This window comes from Globicephala melas, chromosome 11 (assembly GCF_963455315.2).
Source record: "Globicephala melas chromosome 11, mGloMel1.2, whole genome shotgun sequence".
Classification (NCBI taxonomy): Eukaryota; Metazoa; Chordata; class Mammalia; order Artiodactyla; family Delphinidae; genus Globicephala; species Globicephala melas.
Genome location: NC_083324.2, coordinates 76781345 through 76799825, shown reverse-complemented (window position 1 = coordinate 76799825; position 18481 = coordinate 76781345). Strand labels below are relative to the sequence as shown.

Below are 18481 nucleotides of genomic sequence, written 5' to 3'. Positions count from 1 at the left end.
CACACATCCAGGCCTCCACCCTCACTGATTCCCACTCAGGGAGCCTGGGGCTAGGTCCACAAATAATTATCTTGAAAATGCTCCCCAGCTGATTCTGATACTCCCCCCAGGTTAAGAAGTGCTGGTCTTAAGAGAAGCCACAAGCACTCCTTAGGGAAACCACAGAGTTGTTTGTGGAATCCTGTCATCTAATTTAGCCACTTTAGTTTTATTTTTTCCCCAAAGTACCTTTACTCTTTTATAAAGCACCAACAGTTCCCCTGCCACTAGCCACCAGGGCAAGGGGTAAGAGGGCGATTTACTGATAAAGATCTATTATATTGCTAGTTGGTACATCAGAGGAAAGCCTTCTACAAAGACGGTGGGTGCCAGGTTTTGATCGTTGGAAGAGATGGTTAAAGGCTTTCCTGAAGTTTGTACTCATTACCAAAGTGCCAAAAAGGAAATGCTGAACTGAGGAGAACAAATGCTTAGAGTCAAACATTTTAAATCTTCAAAGCCCAAACCAGGGTCTGTAAGCAATTAAAGTTCTGGGACATTAATATTTTTTGACCCTGCGGAAAGGGGCAATCAAATTCCAATCACGTCTCAAAAACATCTGGACAAATTTGAGCAAATGATTTTTCAGCCTTCCATATATTTCTTTAAATTACGCTGTCAACGGAACAAACCGCGTCCTCCAGCACTAAATAAATGAGCGCCGCTGTTTGGGCCGCGCCTGCGAGAGAAACGTGCTGGCGCACGCAGCGCCGCCCACTGCAGGCCTGAGCCCGCCATAAAACACCAGCAATATGACATCGAAGCCAAAGACAGGAGTAAATCAAATAAATAGAAAACCCACTGTAAAAGTTCAAATGAGCTCTAGACCTAAATTTAGCCAGAGATTTACTATTTTCCCCTCTGGAGTTGTAGTAAATTTTACGTCTGTGGAAGATGCCAAACAGCAACGTTGGAAAGAGAGTAATTAGAGCTGCGGGTAGAGATGGGTGAACGTGGGTGACATATAGACACCCTGAGCGAGCACGCGTGGCTGTGTGGATAAGACAGGGAGATGTGGACCCCACGGAGAAATATGCATCCAGGGATGCAGGAAAGAACTGGAACAGGGACCCAACCGGAAAAGGTCTGCCTGCCATCCCCAGGGTTGGGGATGTGAATTGTAAAAAGCCTGGATTCGGATTAATAATGCCATCCCTCTCAGAAACTAGGAAATAGAGAAAACACACAAATACGAAGCCCATAATCAACGCTGAGGGTTGGGTGCGGAGGGGGGCGGAGATGGGAGGGTTCCCTAGCCAGCCAGCCACGGGCTTTCCACCACTGAGCTGCTTCCCTGCCCCACCGAGGAAGTCTGCGCTGCCGCTTCCACCGCCTCCTCCCAAGCGAGGCGGCTCTGCAGGTTGGGAGTCTGGGATGAGGACCACGAGTCCAGGACACTCACTTGGTGGCCAGCAGCATATTCTTCCGGGAGTGCAGGTCACTGGGGTCCGTGTGCTGCCGGTTCAAATACTCAGAAACAGCTTTGGCGGGAAACTCCGTTTCGCAAATGTACCCAAAATCCCGAGCTAAGTGAACAGCCTCTCCTGAAAAGACAACCGCAGAGGAAATAATCAGCACCCAGTCCCTGACCATCCCAAGGGCAGGAGGCGTTCCCTGGTCAATTCTGTTATTATTTACAAAAGAGGCCAGCTGTTAAGGGTTAATAGCAAAGATGAGACAGATGCCCAAACTAAACATGGTTCTCAGACCGTAATTGACGTTGATGGAACAAACTTTGTTCCTGCCACTCTTTCCAGCCTCTCCCTGATCATCCTTCCAGCCAAGTCCTAGCTAGACATCCCCTGAACAGCTTCAGGTCTCCCACACCCCATGCTTTGTCTTAAGGGAAAGATGGGCAGGCATTCAGGAACCACCTTACAATTGCACCTAGATAGACAGTGAGCTGCATTGTCAAGCCAGATTCCCCCTTTCTTTTTTAAAGCATCTGTTACACCTGCTTTAAATAAAATTTAAAAGTCTTCCTATCTTTTGTATCTTCCTATAATAACTAATATATACAAATATAGATCCCTGTGTGTCTATGTCCACATATATTAAAGAACATGTAAATCGTATATGGATCCGTTTCTATCCAGCAATGAAATATTTAATCTCCTTGTCAGTTTCCTGCCATTAGGCTTCAGGTTTCTCCTCTTCAGAGGTTCCTGCCATCATTCTCTTACTTAAGGGCTTTCTACTGCACAAAGGTGACACAGCAGCTATAGAAAACCTGGACAGCTGAAAGATTCCTTAACTTATGTGGAAGCCCCTTTCGAATAAAGCATTATTGCCCTTTAAAGCACAGCCTTCAGGGTTCAAGGGAAGATCCCGACATGAAAAAGAGATATGTTGAATTATCCCATAGCTACGTTATTTTAAGGAGCATGACTTACTTTTAATCATCATTAGCATAGTAACCAAAGACTTCAGGTACAGTGCTTACAACAACTCATAACACTGAAAACTGCCAAATGAATATTGGCATTTCAGTGCATTTTCCAGTTTCCTTCCTTTTCCACCTAAATCCGTCTTGGGCTGAAATTACTTTGACTGTTTTTCAAAACGAAGATTGTGATATTAGCAGTGCCTTAAAGGGCAAAAAGTAAAACCCCCAGGCTAAAAGTCAACCACTAATAAATGTGGTCTAGAAATTTAGTGACCGCTGTCCCTGGGGGTAAGTTTGGGTCAGGCAACTTTGCCTTAAAGATAGCAAAGTGCATTGCCTGTAAATGTGATGACTTTATGGTTGCTGCCTAAATATTCTAAGATCCCCTCCTCTAAAAACTAACTCCCCACAGGAGTGTCATAATATCACATCCATAAAAATAGAAGAAAAAACGAAGACCTACTGTTAGACTCTAGAGAAAATTCTACAACTTCCTCCATTAGGTCCATCTGGCTCTATTTCCTATCCCTTCCACATCCCACAGATTCAAATGCAGATCCTCTTGTTCTAGACTGTGGAGAAGATCCTGTTTATTACATACCATAAATATCATCCGCAATCCCAAAATGATGAGCAAATTAGAGTGTGTTTGTTATAAGTATGGGCCTTTAAATTCACAGCTGAAGATCATACACGACTCCGCTCCATGTTTCCTCACTCCCCACCCCATATTTTTCCTAGGTCACTGATCTTATAAAGCTGTATTTCAATAACAATAAGTCCCAGGTAATCAGCAGGAGATAGGGGCCCTGAGAGTGACACGAGTTTTAAAATAACCATTAGAGGTCATGAATGCAATAATAGTTTCATAAATCGACTGTGTTTTCTACTACTGACGACTCAGAGGTAAAATCTGGGAAGGAGAAGGGGTATAGAATGCATTGCTTCTTACAGAGTTACTGTTGCAGGAGTTCATACAGAGGGTGTTTCAGGCACCATGTCCTGCACCTGGCGGCAGAGACGACCCCTACACTGGCTTGGAGACTAGACCTGAGCACTCTCCAGAGCTCAGGGACCCTTGCATTGTCCCTTGGCCTCTGGACAATTGCCGCTCCCTCTAAGTAAAAGGACCTTTGAACTTCTCTCAAGCAATCGCTTGACATCCAACTCAAAAGGGCACAACAATTGCAATGATTTCCAGTTAATCATAAAACGTGTAAAATGTCAGCCTTCAGCCGACAGTTAAGCTCCACCACTTCGTGAAATGGCCAAACGTCTTGCTTACCTTCCACCAGGGAGGTGAGTAACGTGACATTTGCTGCCTTGCGCCTGCCCGCGGGTAAATTCAAACCGATTTTTTCTAGCCTTTCTCGCAAAGATCTCCCCCCATTTTTCGATTTGGCTCTGAAATTGCAAGAATTAACATTCTGATTAACCTCAGAGTGTTCCTGAAACAAAGTTTAGACTTAGCAATCTAAAGCCCAGTGGAGCTTGAAGAGGTTTTAACTTGAGGTTAGCACTTATTTTTTTCTTCCTTTTGGTTATTTGCTGATAGTTTGCTGAGGTTTGCTTAATTTCTGCAATACAGAGCATAAAAAAAAATTGAGTCGTTTATTTTCTTTATCTGGTGAGAAAAAAAAAGATACCAGATGGGAATAATTAGGGTGTAGGTTGTCGGTCCAGAGAAGGTAGAAGTTGCACATTCACAAGCTCAGCTCTTTCCTTGTCATGGAGCCAGTGAGGTGAGCAGAAACCGGGCAAGTACAACCTTGCCAAAAAAAGGGAAAGAACTGTGTGGTCCAGAAAGGAGAAGGCTTGGCCTGAAACAGATGAGCTTTGAGAGGAAGAGGTCAAGAGTTGCTATAAAATGGAATTGGGTTAAAGGGGGAAGGACACTAATGACGATGGTAATCATCATTACACTAAAACTAGCATTAGAGAGAGTTTAGTTATGGGATAAGCACTTTATATTGATTATCTCACTTAATCGCATAGTAAGTTTCATACACCCACCATCAATGCCCAGGGGTGACTGAAAGAAATTTCCACATTGTGGGGCTCAAAGGACTCAGTTGAAAACTGAACTACAAAGTAGACCAGAGCAAAAGGACTCAAAGTGAGAAAAGTCTGTGGGTCACACCCTTACTACTTTCCAACGACCCTCCTTTATGTGCTAAGGTCTGAGCAAAACTACAAGAAATAAACAGTTACTCTGACCTCTCTTGCTGTACTGTTCACCCAGCCACTTTTAGGAAAGAAGGGGACTTTCAACCCCCAAGATAGGCTAACTTGAAAAATTCATCTCATGCAATGTCACTTTCATATCAGGGACACTAACCAAAGGGTTCAGGCGTTAGCAGGGACTTTGGGGGAGGCGTTGAATCTTAAGATAAAAGCCACCTCCTTCCCCAGTCTCCACAAGGAGTCTATAAGATTGTCTTTCTCCAATATCGGAGAGCATATGAATGGCCCCAAGGAATAATTGTCAATACTTCTAAAGTGGTGTCATTGTTATTACTGGTGGTGGTACTGAAGAAAGGAAGTCACACAAGTCTAGAACAGAGCTTTACAAACTGCGGGGCACAATGCATTAGTGGGACTGGACCAACTTAGTCGGCTGCCAAGTGCACTTTCAAACAAAGTAGAGATCAGAGTACATTGCAGGTACGAAAGGGGTTGCTCCATGAAACTCCTGTTTTAGGTAAGCTTAGGTTGTGGCTCCCATTCAAGGTAGAGAATGCCCCGAAGGGTCCTGGGGATGGGAAGAGGGGCGCCAGGTGCCTGGCAGTGAAAGTGGAAGGTTCCCAGCCCGCAAGGTGAGCGGAAGGGCGAGGCGGAGCGTGCGGGGGCGCGCGGAGCCCTTGGCGGCAGCTGCACGCACTTAGGGATCCGGTTGCTAGGCAACCGCGCAGTATCAAAAGTGGTCGATACGGGGGGTTACCTTCTGAGGACGCCGCCGAGGAGAGACGCATTGAGGCATTCGGGGGGCGACAGCCGTCTCTGAACTTCCCCCACAGTTACTTTGTATTTTGAAGTTGAACTGAGCAGAGACAAACGGCCGGGGACCGAGCAAAACACCTCACCGGTGTTGACAGACATGCCTCCCAGGAAGCCATCCTTATTCATCATCAGAGAAGTCACAGATTTGGGAGGAACCGGAACTAGAGAGGGAGGAAAAAAAAAAAATGCCATAAAGGTGACCGGGTTTCGATCCTGGTGACCGGCCGATAGAATGTGTCGCTGAGTGCGCAGGGGCGAGGCCACAGGGCAGGAGCCAAGCGGAAAGCTGCAGGAGGAAGTGTTTGTTCCCGTGGTTCTGCGGTGCGTTCAGAGCACTGTGTACAAACAAATGCAAAAGCCATCACTCCTCTGGAAACTTACCCCATGCGTGTGGACATGTGAGAGTCGCTTGCCACTGTCCCGCTCACTACACAAATCAAGAAAAACAAGCAACCCAGAGTTTGGATTGTGCTGTGAAACCTGGCAAATTCGATCCCATCACGTGCTGGCTGTGTGACCTTAAACATCTCACTAAACTTCTCTGAATCTTAGTGTCCTGATCTGTCTCCTGATAATCACATTTGGTGCTGAAGCCTGAAGGTGATCACCCCATCAATGATATAAAAGAGTAATACCAATGGTCTTTATGGGAACCCTTCCCTCCTCTCCTATTGGACACAAATCTATGGTCATCACTGGCAAGGATCAGGAGGGTGGGCACCATCTGTCACCCTGCCCAAGAACAGCCAAGTAATAATACCATTAAACAGGGGAGTTGGGCCCCAAAGAGCTGCTCATTTCTCTACAGTGGATCCCATTCTTTCCAACATCCTAACAACAGATTCGTTTAGAAATGAACCCAAATGCTCCTCTCCAGTGAAAGCAATTCTGCGGTGACATGAATTTTGTTTACAAATTAATGTAAAGCACCGGCTGGTGATTGTTTGGAGCAGTTATGATTTACAACAGGTGCCCTGATCAATCAACCAATCACTCTAATTCATGTGAGCAGCGGTCTTGCCTTGCCCCAGTTGTTTCATTTCGGCAAGTAATTGATAACAAACCGCACTCAAGGTATGTTTTATGCGGAAGTTAATAAGAGCTGACAGCTGGTTGCCACTGCTACCCAGGCGCATTCAGTCTCTTCAGCCTGTATTTCTGTTTAATTGTGTTTCAGTGTCATCTGCACCTCAGGAAGAGGCGGGGCTTGATAGAACCAGAGGCTGGCAATGAGCTGGGAATGAGGAACAGTGAAAGGTCAGCCTCCCAGTTCCCTGACAGTCTCCTTCCCTTGGACTTCTACACTGCTGATGCCCATTTGTCTTCTGCAGGCTCTAGAAGCCACTGGGCAGGCAACATCCCCTCCTGGCTTGCCCTACACCTTAGCTACTTCCATTGGGATCTGAAGCCCCTCAAGCACTATTTGGTGATCACCAGTCCAGGGGATTTATGTAATGTTTCTGGTGTGAAAAAGGATGCTTCCATTCCCCCTCTTTAATAAAGACTCTGTCTCATTCTATAACTCTAGGAAGAGAAAGATATGCTCTTTCTACCATCTGGAGCCTAGAACCCCACACACCAAATAAGTTATATAACCTCCCTTGTCTAGAACAGACTAACCACCCTGAGGGTTCTTGAAACAGCTTTTCTCTCTACCACAGATCCTAGCACTCAGACCTCCATGATTATTTAGAGACTCCTAAAAGCCAGGTAGGTCCCAGATCTTTTATTCACTATGAATTGCATTTGGCCCTTTACAAACACCTGCAGAAAGGGCCTTCTGAGGAGAGTGGATGGGAAGACTGAAGCATTCCCTTTTTCTACTTCTTAGTAGACATTTTGGGATTTCTGGATCTGTCTACAGAGTCTGTCTCAGGGCAGATGAATGATGTGAGGTACCAGAGTGAATCTTCTGCCCTGTCACGGTGGTGGTGGGGAGTTACAGAGGGGGCTTTCTTATTTCTGATTCTCCTGATCATAGTCTCATCAGTGAAGTGCTTCTCATTTGAGAGTGAACCAATGCAAACTTGAAGTGTATTAATTAAATTTGGGTAAAATACGGATTTAAGTGACTTACTTAAAAAAACAGTGATTGGGGTGGGAACACCCTGTCATTTAATTATCTTGCACAATATCCACATCTATTTTAATATGTCTTTTCTTTCACTGCAGTCCTGATTTCTATATTTCGGATTCATATTCAAGCACTATAAGCAAATAATATATAATCATGGTAACCCTGGAAAAACTTTTCCCCAAAATATAGACAGCCCTTTGTAGTTTTAACATGGTATGAACTACAGAAATAAAATGTATAAAAAAATCTCATCTTTGATATTCAGCAACATTTTAAAATGTAAACACTATTTAGAAAGAATATTTTAATGGCTTGCCCTACACCTTAGCACCAAGCTGAAAATAGTAAGTTCAGTTCCTATTTCCCGGACTGGATAACTGAGTATCTCCTGAGAACTGGAATTCTACCTGCTTTTCACAGTCCCAGGCGCCAAATCTCTTGAAAACCTAGGTCTATAGAGACATTCTATAACCTGCCCTCTAATTTCACTATTGTTAATTGCCTGATTTACCAGACAAGAGCAATTTCCTTTGGGGAATGTATATCGCTCCCTCCCAAGGGCTGTACGTTTTTGCATATACATTATCACCTAAACATCACCCACCCAGTCAGCTCCCCTCAGCACTCTGCTGTCTAGGGGGAGAGGGAAGAGGAGGGTGGCGTTGTTTTTTCCCCTCAAAGACCAAGACTATTAGAGCAGAGGTGCTTCAGGTTATATTTCTATTTTCTAATTTAAGTATCAATCTTGTTTGCACCCTCTACTCTCCCGTCCTCAGGTTCTAAACCTCTCTCCCACCTGGGCCTTTGCACTGGTCCCCTAAACTAGACTTTACCTATTTCTTGTCCCTGCGCTTTTCTAAGTCCATCCTACTGTTAGCATCTACCTTCCCCACCACTGTCACACATGCTTTCCTCAGCTGATTAACCCCATATTTTATCCTCTTTGTCTTTTCCCTTCTGCTTTCCTCCAGCTTATCAATAAACCCAGGGAGCAACAGGGCCCGGTTGATTTGTTAGTAATTATGAGTGCACTGCCCTGCTCACGGAACCCAGAGATGACTAAGATAGGTTTAAAGCGACAGCAGGAAATGGTAAGGAAATGGAGCATAGCAAAACTCAGCGTGAAGCTTTCAGTTCTTTACATGTTTATAATTTTCTGTGCATACATTAAAACTGAGAGGTTTTTTTTTCTTCTTCAGTTCTCAGTTGGATAGCATGGCCAACTTCTGGACGTAACACCTCCCAAATTTGCTCCCCTCTCTTTAAACTTGCATTATATGGGAGGAAAAGACAAAAAGGTTTAAAAAATGATCAATATTTCATTACAAGGACTGGAGTTTTATTTAAGAGAGAGGAAGGAAAACTGGAGAAAATCTTATTCATTAGTGGACTCTACAGAGCCCAAGTGTTAATAAGTTAGCTCTTCATCTTTACTCTTTAAACTTAAGTATGAAATCACAGCTTTGAGATCTTTGTGTTTGACTGGAGGCACGTCCTCTGTGGGTCTGACCTGCTGGTGGGAGAGAAGGAAGAAATGAACCCATCTAATAGATTGAAGCATAAGTCCCTCTGTAATGTACCTGGACTTAGATGTGGAAACTACACCAGGAAGCCACAAGAGGTAGAGCATTGCTTGAAATAATTACTTCTTACCAGCAGATCACCGCTTTCCTCATACTTGCATTGTTTCTCATCTACCTGTTGGCTAAATGTTATTCCACGTGTATATAAGAGCATGGGTATAAATGTGAGCACTGAAATCCTGGAAAGAAAAATAAAAGGATTCCCACAGAGAAAGCTGGAACTTAAAAAAAAAAAAAAAAGTCCAGTGTTGTCATCCTTTGGGGGCAAAGCCTTCAAGAGGCTGAGTTAGGTCCCATCACTTACTCGGTGTGTGGGACCTTGAGAAAATAATTTGTCTTCTCTCTGTCTCAGTTTCCACACTGGGGGGTGGGGATGGGAGTTGGAGAAGAGTGTCTAACCTTTCCAGCTTTGAAATTCTATGAACTCTGATTACTCCCTGGGTGGCTGGAAACTGAGAGTCTCTAGTTGAATAAATACCAATTGGGATCCAAGTCAGCTCTGGAAATGTGAACCTCTCCATTTGAGAGGAAACTCATACCCTTCTCAAAGGCTCCAACAGATTCTGGGAGCTTTCACCTCCTAGGCCAGAAGGAGGAATCCCAACAGAACCCCTTGTAATTGAAATTGGCAATTTCCATATCTCCCCCCACCCAGAGAAAATCCACACCAATCAAAGTGCTTATGTGGGGAAGGGGCCAGACTAACGGGGAAAAAAGTGGGAGAGAACAGGAGGTTGGACTGAAACGAACCAAACAGGATATCCCCAAGACCAATGAAAATGCCCCACAGTCACAACATTTGGACCTTGGACTCCAGCCACTCTGGTCTTTCCAAGAAATCCCAGCATCTTTTCTGCTACCTAAGGTGTCAAGCCGATTGCATCTTGGCCTCTAATTGCACCAAAAACTTTTTCTGAAAGCCTAGGTGAGCCTCCTTTAGGTTAGGCTGTCGGATGGTGGCAGTGATCATTTACGTGAGCTGGGCACCACCCTGTCCCCTCCCAGCCCAGATTCCTAATCTTAATGGAACTGAGAGTTAAGAATGATTTTTTAATGTCTCGTTGGATTTTTAGACTGTTAATGCACCGAATCCTTCTCATTATTACTTTATTGATTGCTCGTGGACCAGCCCCCTTCAAATCGTATTAACCACCCTCTGCCGGTTTAGATTAGGAGAGTTTAAAAAGCACCTTTCATTACTCCCCCCCACTCCTGCCATGGAGTTGAGACTCGCTGGCTTAATGGGAGCTCTAATGGGGCAGCTAAGAGGAGAGGGGCCCCCGTCCCTGCCGACTGCATTAATAGCTCAAAGGGGGCCAATACAGAAAATTAGCCGTAAACGAGCTCTGGAGATCTTCAAATGAAAGAGCCATTTATCACGCTGGCTACCTTCACTCCACTCGTTTGCTCTCTCTACTGGGAACAACTCATTTCCTCTTAACTAAATTACTTCAGAAATGTCAGCTAAGCCCAGATAGCAAACATAACAAGAGAGCTCACCTACAATCTATGGGGTGATATCAACACGGGTGAAAATGGGACTGGTTAAATTTTAGGAGGGAGACCTTCCATAATTAGAGAGAGAGACACACACACAGAGACATATATCCTGTATGTCTAAGTCTTCCGCCTCAATACATCACACAGAAGCAGAGACAGCTAAACCTGGGCCAGTTGCTGCCTTTTTTATTAATAAGGTAGAATTTTTTAAATCTCTCTAAAAGCCCATTAGAAAACAAATAAAGCAACCTAGTCCCTTGCCAGTTGTTGAAATTTAGAATATTTAGTTCAGGAAACGTTCTCACCTCCTCTTTTATGAAATTAATCTCTGGGAGTCATCCCTCATAAATGTGGTGGAGGGGCAAAGACGGGAGACCAGAGGGCAGGGAAGGAGCTAATGAACCCATAACCTTATTTTAAGTGATTCACAGTGATCTAGAAAAGTAAATCAACCACTTATTCCTCTTTTGCCCATGGCTCTCTAAAGATAAAAATATATTAGTATATTTTCATCATGTAATAAAGCAAATACTTGAAATATTAAATAATAGAATTGACCTCACACTTTATATTCATACCACACTCCCTAAATCAATAAAATGACTGGGGTGCCACTTAGACACTTTAAGCTGCACATTTTTAAAAAAGATTCTGGAGGCCATAAAAAGTACTCTGAGTTTCCAGAACAGAACCAGTGACAGTCAGCATTCTCCTCTTCTTATTCCTGGAGATACCCATATACATACGTATTCACATTTCACTGACAAACATATACAAGCCCTGAAACCAAAGCATCCCACATCTAAGAATATTTTCAGCTCCATTTTGTTAGGTAAGCTAAGTTCCAAATATTTTTATTGGCCTGGCTGTTAAGAACATTTCTGATTGGTCATCAGTTGGGCATGCCCTACAGCCAGCCCCAACGCTGTTTCTAGGATACAGAACCCTGAGCTAAGGGGTTCTAGCTTTCCATGAAAAGGGACGGGGAAACTAAAACAGAAAAGAAACCAAGAAAGCCAATGACGAAGCGCCTCTCCTCCTCCCCATACCCACCTCCCATCAACCAGCAATTAACCAGAAGAGAAGACCCAGGAGGAAATGGTGAAAGTGAGCTGTCAGCGCAGTTGCAAATCAAAGCACGAGCCCGAGTGTCCCAGCAAACCCAAACCCCGGCATTAAAAACCCAAACGATACTATCTAAAGAAGAGCAGGAGAGATGTTTGGAGCAACACTTAAAATAGTTTTGCCCCAAACCCTAGTAGTCTTCTTGGGGATATTACGTTCCAAAGCCAAATGGCATCATTTCAGGGACAGCTTCCGCCTCCCACCTCCCACCTCTCAAAGCGACTTTTTCTGCTTTTGTGAGAGAAGAAAATTGAGGACACCTCACCCTGTTTGGAATCCTTCCTTCACAACCCTCCTATTCTACCGGCTTGATTCCGCATTACTTTCTGAAGCATCTTTTTCTCTTTTAATTGTTTTTGTGAATGTCCTCTGGCTCAAAGGAATCAGAAGTGACTGCAGCTAGGGATTGTTGACACCAAACAGAAGGACAGGCCTTGTCCAGCATCGATAAGAAAGAGTTACAGTAGTTAAAATTGTAGCTCCAAATACCAGTTCTTGTGATCATTAAAGATTGCACTGTTTACACATTCAAACGCCTAAATTTGTGGCATGTGAGTGACATTGGGGCCTTTCGGCAGGCAGCCATCCTAATCGCCAGGCATTCTCTCAGTGACTGTCAGAGAAGAGGGGGGAAAAATTAAGCAGCTGCAATACGCCCGAAATGAGTTATTGTAATTACATTTAATTAGTTTAATTAGTTAATTATTTTGCTTACAGCTGTACAAGAGACTGCAAACATTTGTTAATATCACATGCCCTTTAACAGTATGGGGTGATTGCACAGTCACACTAAATCATGAATGCATGTGTAGGAAGACTGAGAACTGTGCAGAGCCCGGCGCAGCTTCTCGGGAGGATCATATTTAGCAACACACTTGGCACAATTTTAAAAAATCTGAAGAAACAACTCATAAAACACAGAGAACTAGGAACAAAATTACCACCCAAAAATCAAATACAAAGGCCAAGAGAGAAGGAGCTACCCCTAATGGCATAGGGTTTTTAGCTCAACAAACTCCAGTTATCAATGAAATAATTATAGCATATTTTTGAAAGCAGTGTCTCCCAGCCAGTTCCATACGTGATGGTAGTTCAATTATTTACAATGTATCCAGAATTGCTAGCGAAGGTACTGTGAGAAAAACGGCAATAGTTTCTGTTCCTCTGTCTCTCTCATCCGGGTTTCTCCCTGCGGTCCCCCACCCCCATTCCTTCTTCCCAACAGGCATTTTCATCCAGATAGTCGCTGTGCTATGATTGTGAACAAACATTTGTGTCTTATAAAATAATGAAATCCTTCAAAGTGAAAACTCATCATAAAGACATGAACGCAGAGGAAACTTTTCTTACTTTGCGGGTGGAAGAATCCATACCTTTTTTTATGACAGACTGGTCCAATAGATTCATGCCGCTGTTATTGGCATCTTCAACTGACTGTGAATATAAAAACATCACTATTCAAATCGACTGGATATTAAAGAATCACACTCATAAATCATGTCATTCCAAACTGGAGTTGCTGTTATTTCCATTTATATTAATTCACAAGGGAGGTTTTATTATTATCATTATTACCTCCAAATGGACACAGAAATGAAATACACCCAAATTATAAATTCTTCCAATGGAAGAAGAGGAAAAAGGAAACTGTGAGAGACATCTGGGATGCAGGATTGGTTTAGTTATTACGTTAAACATAGATATTACATAGACACATAAACTTTTATATTATTTGCTCTTATGAGTTGTGAAAATCTAGCAGCACTGAAAGATTTTCACCAACATTAGTCAGAGCAATTTCTGTTTTCTATGCTATCCCAGTGCATTTAACCCCAGAGTCATTTTACAAATACATAATAGTTTACGTTATAGGATTTTAATTAAGGTCTGAGCAATTTGGAATGGAATGCGAACAGCAACACATAGGAACACGTCTGCAGGCTGTCAGGACTGCACACCCACTGCAGTTCACACACATCCCTGTGCTGGGTGAGCTTCCTGCCGCAGGACAATCGCTTGGGGGGACCTGCACAATCTGCTCCCCTCCCAACCCTGCCACCTCTGCTACCCAGCAAGAAGCACACCTGTTAGAAAGGCAGTAACTACAGACACACCAACACACACACACACACACACACACGGAGGATCTCCCAGTCAGCACCTGGGTAATGGCAAAGAACATTCACCTTCCTTGCCATTTTCATCCCAGAGAAGGAAAGTTTCGACCCTAGTTGTTGGCTGCATTTCAGAGGGGAAATAGCTGTTAGAATGATATTCTTACTGTCAGGATGCACCAGAACAGGGTTCTAGCCGTGCATCCCAGGGCATCCAAAGGCAGTAGATTCCCTCCCCCTACTCCCAAGAGAAAATCAATGCTAGGCCTTTCTGCCACGTACAGCTGCTTTCCTTGATCCTTAGGCACCTACGTTTGGACTAATCTGTCACCCACTCTACAGAGGAGTAAAAAGCAAAGGGCTTGTAAGGGGGGTTGTGTTTAGACAGCACTTCCCACCCACTCAAGCTGCGTCCCCAGACAGGGCGTGTGTTCATCACAAGGAAGAGACTGTGTACCCCAAACAAGCAGCACATTAGAAACGAGACGATCTAATCATGGAGGGGTCATGTTCATTTGTTTCTTTTCGTTTTTCGTAGCCACTCTTCTGTTCTCAGAAAGATGGGGGAAATTGTTATTCTCCATAAGGACCATTTTCCATATTGCAACATGCCATCTCCAACTTAAGAAATAGTACAAAGCTTTAAAAAAAAGAAAAATGCTTCATGTAACTTGTTCGGAACTCCCAGCAGACCCCAACATGCACACGGGCGCGCACACACACGATTCACGCCTTTTGTGCTCACGTGTCTACAGTGGCGACGTGTCCACGCAGAACAGAAATATTCGCCTGTGTCTGTGGGTGGGCAGACCCGCGATCTCACAGGCCCCGGACCGTGAGCGCCCACACCTCACCCTCACGTCGGTACGTAAATATGTATATACGCCTCATCAGCGACGTGGGGTAGTTGTGGTAGTTAATGAGAAGGCTCTTGTCTGATTTTCTATCTAATTACGGACGCCTGCTGGGTTTTTGTACAGGATATTCACGCAGCATGCTGGCGCTTAATCGTCACAGGGAGGATCGTAAAGATTTAATTAGGACTGCGTGCGGAAGCTCAGAAAAACGACTCCGACTCGTAATTACTAGACTTCTTTAGTTAAAAGTGATACCAGGGGTTGCTTTAAGACACTAGGGTGTGTTTGAGTGTGTGTGTGTGTGTGTGTGTGTGTGTGTGTGTAAGGGCTTTGACTTAACATCCTTATATGTTTACACTTAGGTAGTAAAGGTGATGAGAGGTTAGAGAGCAAAGATCGGAAGAAGGAAAGAGGTGTTCACAGCAACTAAACAAGCTCCAAACTAGCTGTCACCTCACGCTCTCTTTCTTTCTGATGCTGTTTTTCTGACTTTTAAACACAGCCGCCCCTCCCCACGTGCGCGCTCACACACACACACACACACACACACACAATGGGTAGAATGTAGCATACCCAGAACCCAAGCAGCGATTTGCTGGCTTAATAGCCCCTGTGAGTAAATTGAAATAGAAATTGACAGGGTTTTATAGTTTCATTTAAAAAATTATTAGAAGCATTTGGTTAATTAGCTCTCCTCATTCGCTTCTCTCACGGTCGGGGCGGTGGCCCCGCGCGTGTGTCTGGGTCACACAACATCTCCCCCCAGCCCTAGGCCAGGTGAGCACCGCTGGGTGTGAGGGCCCCCGGCCTGGCGGCGCCCTGGGATCTGCCTGATGCGCGGCTGGATGGGGGAGGAGGATCCAGCACACACAACAGGCCCTTGAGATGGAACGAGTGACTGGGGTCCAGGCTGAGGCAACCCTGGTCCCGTTTACAGACAGGTGGGGCGCAGCCCACGCGTCCCGTAGCTGCAGGAAACGCGAAACGCCGAAACCGCCATCAGCTCCTGCAACTTCAGCCGCCGTCCCCCACCGCGTTCCAGATTCCTAAGTCAGAAGTGGATCCTCCGGGACTGGACGGAGGAGGCAGAGCCTCTGGATTCGAGGGTCTGGTCCTAGGTCCATCTCTTCCCCTGTCTTTCTTTGTCACCTGCCCCGTGTCACGTCAACCACACCCCGGCCTCAGGACGCCTGTCATCACGGCGGAGACAGAGATCGCCCCAGCCCCTGTAGTTCCCCTCCTGGGACGGGCGCAGAGTGTATCCCCCGCGACCCCTTGCAGTGAGGGTCGACCCGAGAAAGTCCCGCGGGCCTCCCCACCTCGCCAGGCGACCTGCTGGGATGCATCTGGGGAGGAACGGGGAGAGGTGGGGTGGGCGGGGAGCAGCGAGGGCCCTGGGCCTGCGCCGTCTCTGCTCTGGGCTCTGTCCAGCTCCCGGATCTAAGCTCCGGCCACAACTCGGACAAGGGTGCTCTCCCAAATGCACACCGACCTGGCCCTGTTTTTCTCTGGTCCCTTGCATTTGACCGAACACTCCAAACCTCTCACAATTCTCTCTTTCAAAAAACAAAAAACTAAAACCAAAGAAATCTGTTCCCTCTTTGGGCGCAATCCTTGGGTTCCGTCGCCTAAACCACTAGGCCTGCCGAGTGTGGTGACACGGCCAGTGCAGCATTGCCAACAGCAATGCTGATGAGTTGATCCACTTTCATTATCTAGCACTTTGAACCATACCCAGAAAGGTTAATTTAAAAACTTTTCCCCCCAGACATATATTACCCCAATGCATTAAAAAAAAATACGATTAAATATTTCCTTTCTCATATGATATTCTGAAATGAGCATTATCTCCAGACAGGGACAGTTAAGCTCGGCTAAATCAACAAAACTACCATTCTTATGACTATGGGTAAATCCAGCCACAACTCAGGTGATTCTGTCATTTTTGGAAATATTAAATAACTGAATTTCCTTTAAAGCAGTAAGCCATCATAGACTACACACAGACAGCATTTAATTCTGTCCCCACATTTTAACTGTTCAAAATACATTTTCTTCAGCAAGGTAAAGAGGAAGGACTCATGCACCCTTTCCCTTTCCCATATTGTTTTCCTTTTCTTCAGAGGTATGTCCATAATGATGCATAATATATACAACCATGCCAATGAGACCGAAGGATCCATTGAATACCTTTCAACCATATTTATCTTTTCTGGAGACTATTTAAATTAGGGAGGAAAAGGAGACCTGCTCAGAATCACCCAGAGAGTTTTTATAAATCATTTCTTTGATGTTTCTTTGTTTAGTTTAACCAAGTATTCTCCACCAAATCAGGCTCCATTGTGTAGATTGAAGATGGGATAGTGAGTGGGTGGGGGAGTGTTTGGAGCCTTTTAAGAAACAAACATATGATGTCTCTTCAACTGGGGTGGTGACACTGGGGAGAGGGTATTAGTGGAAAGGAGGACTGGAGAGGGATATGGAGAACATTGCTCCACAGTCGTTTAATGGTCCATAGGGGGAAAAGAATCTCCAAAATCATATGTGTCCTCATGAATTCCCAAACAGAATTATGACTTTCTGGGTCTCTCCTCACAAATCTTCAATTTCTCAGATAACGACCCTGGAACTCAGTTATCTTGGAAAAGGGTTCAACAGCTTACGGGACATTCAAAGTAAGACCTGGCTTGGACAAAATAGCACGTTTTTCTTCCACTGTGCATTGTCATGCTTAACAACGTCTTTGCAAATCCAGCAAGAACCTCTATAGAGGTCCCTGCACCTCCATGCTGTAGCTTCAGGCAGTCAGGACTCCACCTGCCCTGTCAGGGGGCCCAGGCCCACTACTGGGCATGCAGAGCGGGTGGGTTGGGGAGGGCTCCCAGCTTGCTCGCACAAAGCGCAAGAGAACAGGAAGGAGTCGCATAGCTAAGGCAAGACAAAAACATCTAGCCTTGATTCTGATGATCCTAAACTAGCCAAACACACATATATTTTTCTTCTTCATTCTTTCATTTCTAGTGCTTCTGGCTTTCCTCATCAGACCTCCAGAAATCGCCACTAGAGAGCCATACACGTATACACACAGTTACGTACGTGGTGTCCAGCTGGTGCTGTTCTAAAGATGAAAACTACCTCCCCCAAAGGAGACACAGCTGTCCCTCCCCGCCTGTCCCCCCATACGGGGCATTTGTTATTTGTTTACTGTGTGTTTGTTTGTGTGCCGTTACCTGGACATCTTCCATCCCGGGGTGGCCGAGACCGTGCAGCGAGAGGCTGTCACCCATGCCCGCGTCCAGGCCGTGGTGTGCTGAGTGCAGGAGCACGTCCGGCCGGCGGACCGAGTGGTAGTCCCTCCGGGGGTCGAGGCCCGAGAGCTGGGGCAGGGCGGCCCGAGGCTGGGGCAGGAGAGAGCCGGCTTCTGAACCCACTTCTTGCCGCTGTCGTTGCCCCCAGGGGTGCTGCTGGGGCTGGTGCAGGGGGTTCAGGGAGTAGGGGTCGTTGACGTGGGAGTAGGGGTCCTGGCTCTGGTGGTAGGGGAGCGGCTGGTAGGGGGGCGGGAAGTAGGGTGGCTGGAAATCTGACGACGGCGTGTGGGACAGCGGCGGAGCGCTGGAGTAAGGTCCTTGGGACACCGAGCCCAGCTGGGAGAGCCGTGAGCTGTGACTCGGGACGCCATCGTGCCGGTCCTGGGAGCGGAGAGGATAAAGAGAGAGAGAGAGAAGGGGAGGAAAAAATACAATCGACAAATGGAGAAGCCCACCTACGGCATCTTCTTCCCGAGACAGGGGACGCAAGAG

The 18481-nt window shown here is 45.5% G+C and overlaps 1 protein-coding gene across 8 annotated transcripts in view; it reads right to left on the bottom strand.

The window, feature by feature from the left end:
• TFAP2B (transcription factor AP-2 beta) overlaps positions 1-18481 on the bottom strand; it is a 29052-nt gene that overhangs the window by 5962 nt on the left and 4609 nt on the right. For all 8 annotated transcript variants that reach the window (XR_009565859.2, XM_060308079.1, XM_030870497.2 and 5 more), the window contains 5 exons: positions 17912-18370; positions 13084-13144; positions 5367-5586; positions 3711-3829; positions 1442-1583 (listed from right to left, as the gene is read on the bottom strand). Coding sequence is in view for 7 of the 8 variants with exons in the window: in XM_060308079.1 (XP_060164062.1) it covers positions 1442-1583; positions 3711-3829; positions 5367-5586; positions 13084-13144; positions 17912-18370 (1001 nt within the window). In the remaining variant the exon portion in view is untranslated. The remainder of the gene's footprint in view (positions 1-1441; positions 1584-3710; positions 3830-5366; positions 5587-13083; positions 13145-17911; positions 18371-18481) is intronic.